At 66.4% G+C, this 10,000-nt stretch overlaps 1 protein-coding gene across 1 annotated transcript in view; it reads left to right on the top strand.

Annotated features, from left to right (window-relative positions):
* Window positions 1-6,758, top strand: part of LOC144955710 (CUGBP Elav-like family member 1-A) — an 11,808-nt gene extending 5,050 nt beyond the window's left edge. The window contains exons 3-6 of the mRNA XM_078885858.1: window positions 631-848; window positions 2,400-2,482; window positions 5,718-5,766; window positions 6,586-6,758. Coding sequence (XP_078741984.1) covers window positions 631-848; window positions 2,400-2,482; window positions 5,718-5,766; window positions 6,586-6,758 — 523 coding nt within the window. The remainder of the gene's footprint in view (window positions 1-630; window positions 849-2,399; window positions 2,483-5,717; window positions 5,767-6,585) is intronic.
* Window positions 6,759-10,000: the final 3,242 nt, after the last annotated feature.

Raw genomic sequence — 10,000 nt, 5'->3', positions numbered from 1 at the left:
CTTACCCGTACCTGCCCGGGTAAGGGTACCCGTTCCCTACCCGTACCCTACCCGAAATGAGTGACAAACGGTGACTCAGCAGTGACTCACGGCCTACCCGTACCCGTACCCGGCCGCACCAGGGTCGCAAACGGGTACCCGTACCCGGCCGTACCCGTACCCTACCCGTACCCGGCCGGGTATCGGGTAGGGTACGGGTATCGGGTAGGGTACGGGTATCGGGTACCTGATTGCGACCTCTGGGATGAAGCCACGTTGCAGGCGCGGGTGGGTTGATTCTAGGAACTTGAACTGTGAGAAGAGACAAGACGTTGGGAAATGAGTGACAATCACGGTGACTCAGCAGTGACTCACGGCCTACCCGTACCCGGCCGCACCAGGGTAGCCGGGTATCGGGTAGGGTACGGGTAGGGAACGGGTACCCGTACCTGGCCGGGTACGGGTACCCGTTCCTTACCCCTACCCGTACCCTACCCGAAATGAGTGACAAACGGTTACTCAGCAGTGACTCACGGCCTACCCTGGTGCGGCCGGTACGGGTAGCCGGGTATCGGGTAGGGTACGGGTATCGGGTACCCGGTTGCGACCTCTGACCCTCGCCTTGTGGTTGTGGTTGCGTGGGTACGGCAGGGGGGAGAACGGCTCCCTGCAGGAACGCGGGGAGCCCGACCCGGACACGATCAACATGTTCGTGGGGCAGATCCCGCGGTCGTGGGGCGAACTGGAGCTGCGTCAACTGTTCCAGCAGTTTGGGCCGGTGTACGAGATCAGCATCGTTCGTGATCGCACGCAGAGGCTGCCGCAGCAACAGCAGCAGGGACGCGGAGAAGGGCCCGCTCAGAGCCGAGGTTGGGGAGTGTGTGTGTGACACAGTGACACACTCAGTGACTCGCTCACACACTCACACAGTGACTCGCTCACACACGCACTCAGTGACGCACTCAGTGACTCACGCACTCAGTGACTCACACACTCACACAGTGACTCGCTCACACACTCACACAGTGACTCGCTCACACACGCACTCAGTGACGCACTCAGTGACACACACACTCAGTGACTCGCTCACACATTCAGTGACACACACTCAGTGACTCGCTCACACATTCAGTGACACACACTCAGTGACACACACACTCAGTGACTCACACACACACACTCAGTGACACACTCAGTGACTCGCTCACTCAGTGACTCGCTCACACACTCAGTGACACACACTCAGTGACTCGCACACTCAGTGATTCACACACTCAGTGACTCACACACACACTCAGTGACACACTCAGTGACTCACACACACACACTCAGTGACACACACTCAGTGACACACACACTCAGTGACTCACACACACACTCAGTGACACACTCAGTGACTCGCTCACACACTCAGTGACGCACACTCAGTGACACACACTCAGTGACACACACTCAGTGACACACACACTCAGTGACTCACACACACACACTCAGTGACACACTCAGTGACACACACTCAGTGACACACACTCAGTGACACACACTCAGTGACACACACACTCAGTGACTCACACACACACACTCAGTGACACACACTCAGTGACACACACTCAGTGACACACACACTCAGTGACTCACACACACACACTCAGTGACACACTCAGTGACTCGCTCACTCAGTGACTCGCTCACACACTCAGTGACACACACTCAGTGACTCACACACTCAGTGACTCACACACACACACTCAGTGACTCACACACGCACACTCAGTGACTCACACACACACTCAGTGACTCACACACACACTCAGTGACTCACACACTCAGTGACTCACACACTCAGTGACTCACACACACACACTCAGTGACTCGCACACTCAGTGACTCTCACACACACTCAGTGACTCACACACACACTCAGTGACTCACACACTCAGTGACTCACACACTCAGTGACTCACACACTCAGTGACTCACACACTCAGCCACTCACTCACATACTCAGTGACTCGCTCACACACTGCGTGTGTGGGTGACTGACTGTGTGGGTGACTGACTGTGTGGGTGACTGACTGTGCGTGTGACTGTGTGGGTGTTACTGTGGGTGACTGTGGGTGACTATGCGTGTTACTGTGGGTGACTGTGGGTGACTGTGGGTGACTATGCGTGTTACTGTGGGTGACTGTGGGTGACTATGTGGGTGACTGTGGGTGACTATGCGTGTTACTGTGGGTGACTGTGGGTGACTGTGGGTGACTATGTGGGTGACTGGGTGACTATGCGTGTTACTGTGGGTGCAGGCTGCTGCTTCGTGACGTTCTACACGAGGGTGACTGTGTGACTGTGTGTTACTGTGGGTGACTGTGGGTGACTATGTGGGTGACTGTGGGTGACTATGCGTGTTACTGTGGGTGCAGGCTGCTGCTTCGTGACGTTCTACACGAGGAAAGCGGCGATGGAGGCACAGAATGCGCTCCACAACGTCAAGATCCTGCCGGGGGTGACTCACCCACTCGCTCACCCGCTCGCTCGCCCCTCCGCTCACTCCTCAACAGCTCGCTCACCCGCTCGCCCGTCCGCTCGCTCGCTCGCTCACGAACTCACTCGCTCACCAGCTCGCTCGCTCACTCACTCACTCACTCGCTCACCAGCTCGCTCACTCACTCACTCACTCACCAGCTCGCTCACTCACTCACCAGCTCACTCACTCCTCACCAGCTCGCTCGTTCACTCGCTCACCCGCTCGCTCGCTCCTCCGCTTACTCCTCAACAGCTCGCTCACCCGCTCGCCCGTCCGCTCGCTCGCTCACGAACTCACTCGCTCACCAGCTCGCTCGCTCACTCACTCACTAGCTCACTCACTCACTCACTCACTCGCTCACCAGCTCGCTCACTCACCAGCTCACTTACTCCTCACCAGCTCGCTCGCTCACTTCGCTCACCCGCTCGCTCGCCCCTCCGCTCACTCCTCAACAGCTCGCTCACACCGCTCGCCCGTCCGCTCGCTCGCTCACGAACTCACTCGCTTACTCACTCACTCACTCACTCGCTCACTTCACTTACTCATTCACCCACTTGCTTACTCACTCACCCGCTCGCTCGCCCGTCTGCTCGCTCCTCACCCAATTAGTCGCTCACCCACTTACTCATTCACCCACTTGCTCACTCACTCACTCACCTGCTCACTCGCCCGCTCACTCACCAACTCACTCGCTCACCCACTTACTCATTCACCCACTTGCTCACTCACTCACTCACCTGCTCACTCGCCCGCTCACTCACCAACTCACTCGCTCACCCACTTACTCATTCACCCACTTGCTCACTCACTCACCCGCTCGCTCGCCCGTCCGCTCGCTCCTCACCCAATTAGTCGCTCACCCACTTACTCATTCACCCACTTGCTCACTCACTCACCAGCTCGCTCACTCGCTCACTCACCAACTCACTCGCTCACCCACTTACTCATTCACCCACTTGCTTACTCACTCACCCGCTCGCTCGCCCGTCCGCTCGCTCCTCACCCAATTAGTCGCTCACCCACTTACTCATTCACCCACTTGCTCACTCACTCGCTCACCTGCTCACTCGACCGTCCGCTCGCTCCTCACCAACTCACTCGCTCACCCACTTACTCATTCACCCACTTGCTCGCTCGCTCGCTCGCCCTCCCTCTCGCTCACCGTCTCGCTCACCCTCTCGCTCGCCCTCTGGCTCACCCTCTCGCTCGCCCCCCTCGCTCGCTCGCTCGCCCCCTCGCTCGCCCTCTGGCTCACCCTCTCGCTCGCCCCCTCGCTCGCTCGCTCGCCCTCTCGCTCGCCCTCTGGCTCACCCTCTCGCTCGCCCCCTCGCTCGCTCGCTCACCCCCTCGCTCGCCCTCTGGCTCACCCTCTCGCTCGCCCCCTCGCTCGCTCGCCCTCTCGCTCGCCCTCTGGCTCACCCTCTCGCTCGCCCCCTCGCTCGCTCGCTCGCCCTCTCGCTCGCCCTCTGGCTCACCCTCTCGCTCGCCCCCTCGCTCGCTCGCTCACCCCCTCGCTCGCCCTCTGGCTCACCCTCTCGCTCGCCCCCTCGCTCGCTCGCCCTCTCGCTCGCCCTCTGGCTCACCCTCTCGCTCGCCCCCCTCGCTCGCTCGCTCGCCCTCTCGCTCGCTCGCTCGCCCTCTCGCTCGCCCTCTGGCTCACCCTCTCGCTCGCCCCCCTCGCTCGCTCGCTCGCCCCCTCGCTCGCCCTCTCGCTCGCCCTCTGGCTCACCCTCTCGCTCGCCCCCCTCGCTCGCTCGCCCCCTCGCTCGCCCTCTGGCTCACCCTCTCGCTCGCCCCCTCGCTCGCTCGCTCGCCCCCCTCGCTCGCCCTCTGGCTCACCCTCTCGCTCGCCCCCTCGCTCGCTCGCTCGCCCCCCTCGCTCGCCCTCTGGCTCACCCTCTCGCTCGCCCCCTCGCTCGCTCGCTCGCCCCCTCGCTCGCCCTCTCGCTCGCCCTCTGGCTCACCCTCTCGCTCGCCCCCTCGCTCGCTCGCCCTCTCGCTCGCCCTCTGGCTCACCCTCTCGCTCGCCCCCTCGCTCGCTCGCTCGCCCCCTCGCTCGCCCTCTGGCTCACCCTCTCGCTCGCCCCCTCGCTCGCTCGCTCACCCCCTCGCTCGCCCTCTGGCTCACCCTCTCGCTCGCCCCCTCGCTCGCTCGCTCGCCCCCCTCGCTCGCCCTCTCGCTCGCCCTCTGGCTCACCCTCTCGCTCGCCCCCCTCGCTCGCTCGCTCGCCCCCTCGCTCGCCCTCTGGCTCACCCTCTCGCTCGCCCCCTCGCTCGCTCGCTCACCCCCTCGCTCGCCCTCTGGCTCACCCTCTCGCTCGCCCCCTCGCTCGCTCACCCCCTCGCTCGCCCTCTGGCTCACCCTCTCGCTCGCCCCCTCGCTCGCTCGCTCGCCCTCTCGCTCGCCCTCTGGCTCACCCTCTCGCTCGCCCCCTCGCTCGCTCGCTCACCCCTCGCTCGCCCTCTGGCTCACCCTCTCGCTCGCCCCCTCGCTCGCTCGCTCGCCCCCTCGCTCGCCCTCTGGCTCACCCTCTCGCTCGCCCCCTCGCTCGCTCGCTCGCCCCCTCGCTCGCCCTCTGGCTCACCCTCTCGCTCGCCCCCTCGCTCGCTCGCTCACCCCCTCGCTCGCCCCCTCGCTCGCTCGCTCACCCTCTCGCTCGCCCCCTCGCTCGCTCGCCCTCTCGCTCGCCCTCTGTTTCACCCTCGCTCGCCCCCTCGCTCGCTCGCTCGCCCCCTCGCTCGCCCCCTCGCTCGCTCGCTCACCCTCTCGCTCGCCCCCTCGCTCGCTCGCTCACCCTCTCGCTCGCCCCCCTCGCTCGCTCGCTCACCCTCTCGCTCGCCCCCTCGCTCGCTCGCTCACCCTCTCGCTCGCCCCCTCGCTCGCTCGCTCACCCTCTCGCTCGCCCCCCTCGCTCGCTCGCTCACCCCTTCGCTCGCCCCCTCGCTCGCTCGCTCACCCTCTCGCTCGCCCCCTCGCTCGCTCGCTCACCCTCTCGCTCGCCCCCTCGCTCGCTCGCTCACCCTCTCGCTCGCCCCCTCGCTCGCTCGCTCACCCTCTCGCTCGCCCCCCTCGCTCGCTCGCTCACCCTCTCGCTCGCCCCCTTCGCTCGCTCGCTCACCCTCTCGCTCGCCCCCTCGCTCGCTCGCTCACCCTCTCGCTCGCCCCCTCGCTCGCTCGCTCACCCCCTCGCTCGCCCTCTCCCTCCTCTCCCAGATGCACCATCCGGTTCAGATGAAGCCGGCGGACAATGAGAGGTCGACCGGTAAGAGGCTCCCCCTGGCACCCGCACAACGCCTCGTGTCTCACGCCTCGTGTCTCACGCCTCGTGTCTCCCTCCTCGTGTCTCTCCCTGTGTCTCTCTCTGTGTCTCCCCGTGTCTGTGTCCTCATGTGTGCGTGTGCCCCCCCCCCCCACGTGCCCCCCCCCCCCCCCGTGACCTGTGCCCCCCTCCCCACGTGCCCCCCCCCCCGTGCCCCCCCCTTGACCTGTACCCCCCCTCACGTGCCCCCCCCCTCCCCCACGTACCCCCCCCACCACGTACCCCCCCCCCACGTGCCCCCCCCTTGACCTGTACCCCCTCCCCCACGTACCCCCCCCCCCACGTGCCCCCTCTCCCACGTACCCTTCTCCCTCACGTGCCCACCCCCTTGACCTTTGCCCCCCCCCACGTGCCCCCCCCATGTACCCCCCTCCCCCACCACGTACCCCCCCTCACGTGCCCACCCCCTTGACCTTTGCCCCCCCCCACGTGCCCCCCCCCACGTACCCCCCTCCCTCACGTGCCCCCCTCCCTCACGTGCCCACCCCCTTGACCTTTGCCCCCCCCCACGTGCCCCCCCCATGTACCCCCCCCATGTACCCCCCTCCCCCACCACGTGCCCCCCCTCACGTGCCCACCCCCTTGACCTTTGCCCCCCCCATGTACCTCCCCCACGTACCCCCCTCCCTCACGTGCCCACCCCCTTGACCTTTGCCCCCCCCCCACGTGCCCCCCCCCACGTACCCCCCCTCCCTCACGTGCCCACCCCCTTGACCTTTGCCCCCCCCCCCACGTGCCCCCCCCCCCCCCCCCCCCCCCCAGCGGAGGAGCGCAAGTTGTTTGTGGGGATGTTGGCCAAGAAGTTGACGGACGGGGAGGTGAGCGCCATGTTCAGCCCGTACGGAGCCGTGGAGGACTGCAAGGTGCTGCTGGGGCCAGATGGACTCAGCAAAGGTGAGCGTGGTGGTGAGGGGGGTGGTGGAGCGTGGTGGTGAGGGGGGTGAGCGTGGTGGTGAGGGGGGTGAGCGCCATGTTCAGCCCGTACGGAGCCGTGGAGGACTGCAAGGTGCTGCTGGGGCCAGATGGACTCAGCAAAGGTGAGCGTGGTGGTGAGCGTGGTGGTGAGGGGGGTGTTGAGGGGGGTGGTGAGCGTGGTGGTGAGCGTGGTGAGGGGGGTGAGCGTGGTGGTGAGGGGGGGTGGTGAGGGGGGTGGTGAGCGTGGTGGTGAGGGGGGTGAGCGTGGTGGTGAGGGAGGTGGTGAGGGGGGTGGTGAGCGTGGTGGTGAGGGGGGTGAGCGTGGTGGTGAGGGGGGGTGGTGAGCGTGGTGGTGAGGGGGGTGGTGAGCGTGGTGGTGAGGGGGGTGAGCGTGGTGAGGGGGGTGGTGAGCGTGGTGGTGAGGGGGGTGAGCGTGGTGGTGAGGGGGGTGGTGAGCGTGGTGGTGAGGGGGGTGAGCGTGGTGAGGGGGGTGAGCGTGGTGAGGGGGGTGGTGAGGGGGGTGGTGAGGGGGGTGGTGAGCGTGGTGGTGAGCGTGGTGGTGAGGGGGGTGGTGAGCGTGGTGGTGAGCGTGGTGGTGAGGGGGGTGGTGAGGGGGGTGGTGAGCGTGGTGAGGGGGGTGAGCGTGGTGGTGAGCGTGGTGGTGAGGGGGGTGGTGAGGGGGGGTGGTGAGCGTGGTGAGGGGGGTGGTGAGCGTGGTGAGGGGGGTGAGCGTGGTGGTGAGGGGGGTGAGCGTGGTGAGGGGGGTGAGCGTGGTGGTGAGGGGGGTGAGCGTGGTGGTGAGCGTGGTGGTGAGCGTGGTGGTGAGCGTGGTGGTGAGCGTGGTGGTGAGCGTGGTGGTGAGGGGGGTGAGCGTGGTGGTGAGCGTGGTGAGGGGGGTGAGCGTGGTGGTGAGGGGGGGTGGTGAGGGGGGGTGGTGAGCGTGGTGGTGAGGGGGGTGAGCGTGGTGGTGAGGGAGGTGGTGAGGGGGGTGGTGAGCGTGGTGGTGAGGGGGGTGAGCGTGGTGGTGAGGGGGGGTGGTGAGCGTGGTGGTGAGGGGGGGTGGTGAGCAGTGGTGGTGAGGGGGGTGAGCGTGGTGAGGGGGGTGGTGAGCGTGGTGGTGAGGGGGGTGAGCGTGGTGGTGAGGGGGTGGTGAGCGTGGTGGTGAGGGGGGTGAGCGTGGTGAGGGGGGTGGTGAGGGGGGTGGTGAGCGTGGTGGTGAGCGTGGTGGTGAGGGGGGTGGTGAGCGTGGTGGTGAGGGGGGTGGTGAGGGGGGTGGTGAGCGTGGTGAGGGGGGTGAGCGTGGTGGTGAGCGTGGGTGGTGAGGGGGGTGGTGAGGGGGGTGGTGAGCGTGGTGAGGGGGGTGGTGAGCGTGGTGAGGGGGGGTGAGCGTGGTGGTGAGGGGGGTGAGCGTGGTGAGGGGGGTGAGCGTGGTGGTGAGGGGGGTGAGCGTGGTGGTGAGCGTGGTGGTGAGCGTGGTGGTGAGCGTGGTGGTGAGCGTGGTGGTGAGCGTGGTGGTGAGCGTGGTGGTGAGGGGGGTGAGCGTGGTGGTGAGCGTGGTGGTGAGGGGGGGTGAGCGTGGTGGTGAGGGGGGTGAGCGTGGTGGTGAGCGTGGTGGTGAGGGGGGGTGGTGAGGGGGGTGGTGAGCGTGGTGAGGGGGGTGAGCGTGGTGAGGGGGGTGAGCGTGGTGGTGAGGGGGGGTGAGCGTGGTGGTGAGGGTTGGTGAGCGTGGTGGTGAGGGGGGGTGAGCGTGGTGGTGAGCGTGGTGGTGAGGGGGGTGAGCGTGGTGGTGAGCGTGGTGGTGAGGGGGGTGAGCGTGGTGGTGAGCGTGGTGGTGAGGGGGGTGAGCGTGGTGGTGAGGGGGGTGAGCGTGGTGGTGAGGGAGGTGAGCGTTGTGGTGAGCGTGGTGGTGAGGGGGGTGAGCGTGGGTGGTGAGCGTGGTGGTGAGCGTGGTGGTGAGGGGGGTGGTGAGCGTGGTGAGGGGGGTGAGCGTGGTGGTGAGGGGGGGTGGTGAGGAGGGTGGTGAGGAGGGTGGTGAGCGTGGTGGTGAGGGGGGGTGGTGAGCGTGGTGAGGGGGGTGAGCATGGTGGTGAGGGGGGTGGTGAGGGGGGTGGTGAGGGGGGGTGGTGAGCGTGGTGGTGAGCGTGGTGAGGGGGGTGGTGAGCGTGGTGGTGAGGGGGGTGAGCGTGGTGAGGGGGGTGGTGAGCGTGGTGGTGAGGGGGGGTGAGCCGTGGTGAGGGGGGTGGTGAGGGGGGTGGTGAGGGGGGTGGTGAGCGTGGTGGTGAGCGTGGTGGTGGTGAGCGTGGTGGTGAGCGTGGTGGTGAGGGGGGTGAGCGTGGTGGTGAGGGGGGTGAGCGTGGTGAGGGGGGTGGTGAGGGGGGTGGTGAGCGTGGTGGTGAGCGTGGTGGTGAGGGGGGTGAGCGGTGGTGGTGAGCGTGGTGGTGAGCGTGGTGGTGAGGGGGGTGAGCGTGGTGAGGGGGGTGAGCGTGGTGGTGGTGAGCGTGGTGGTGAGCGTGGTGGTGAGGGGGGTGAGCGTGGTGAGGGGGGTGAGCGTGGTGGTGGTGGTGGTTGTGATCGTGGTGGTGGTGAGCGTGGTGGTGGTGGTGGTGAGCATGGTGGTGAGCGTGGTGGTGAGGGGGGTGAGCGTGGGTGGTGAGGGGGGTGAGCGTGGTGGTGAGGGGGGTGAGCGTGGTGGTGAGGGGGGTGTGAGCGTGGTGGTGAGGGGGGTGGGCGTGGTGGTGAGGGGGGTGAGCGTGGTGGTGGTGGTGGTTGTGATCGTGGTGGTGGTGAGTGTGGTGGTGGTGGTGGTTGTGATCGTGGTGGTGGTGAGTGTGGTGGTGGTGGTGGTTGTGATCGTGGTGGTGGTGAGTGTGGTGGTGGTGGTGGTTGTGATCGTGGTGGTGGTGAGCGTGGTGGTGGTGGTGAGTGTGGTGATGGTGGTGGTGGTGGTTGTGATCGTGGTGGTGGTGAGCGTGGTGGTGGTGGTGGTTGTGATCGTGGTGGTGGTGAGCGTGGTGGTGGTGGTGAGTGTGGTGTGGTGGTGGCGGTGGTTGTGATCGTGGTGGTGGTTGGGATGGTGGTGGTGGTGGTGGTTGGGATGGTGAGCGTGGTGGTGGTGATTGTGATGGTGGTGGTGGTTGGGATGGTGGTGGTGGTGGTGAGTGTGGTGATGTGGTGGCGGTGGTTGTGATCGTGGTGGTGGTGGTGGTTGGGATGGTGGTGGTGGTGGTGGTTGGGATGGTGAGCGTGGTGGTGGTGATTGTGA

Source organism: Lampetra fluviatilis, unplaced genomic scaffold (genome assembly GCF_964198595.1).
Source record: "Lampetra fluviatilis unplaced genomic scaffold, kcLamFluv1.1 SCAFFOLD_653, whole genome shotgun sequence".
NCBI lineage: Eukaryota > Metazoa > Chordata > Hyperoartia > Petromyzontiformes > Petromyzontidae > Lampetra > Lampetra fluviatilis.
This window is presented reverse-complemented; position numbering and strand designations above follow the sequence as displayed.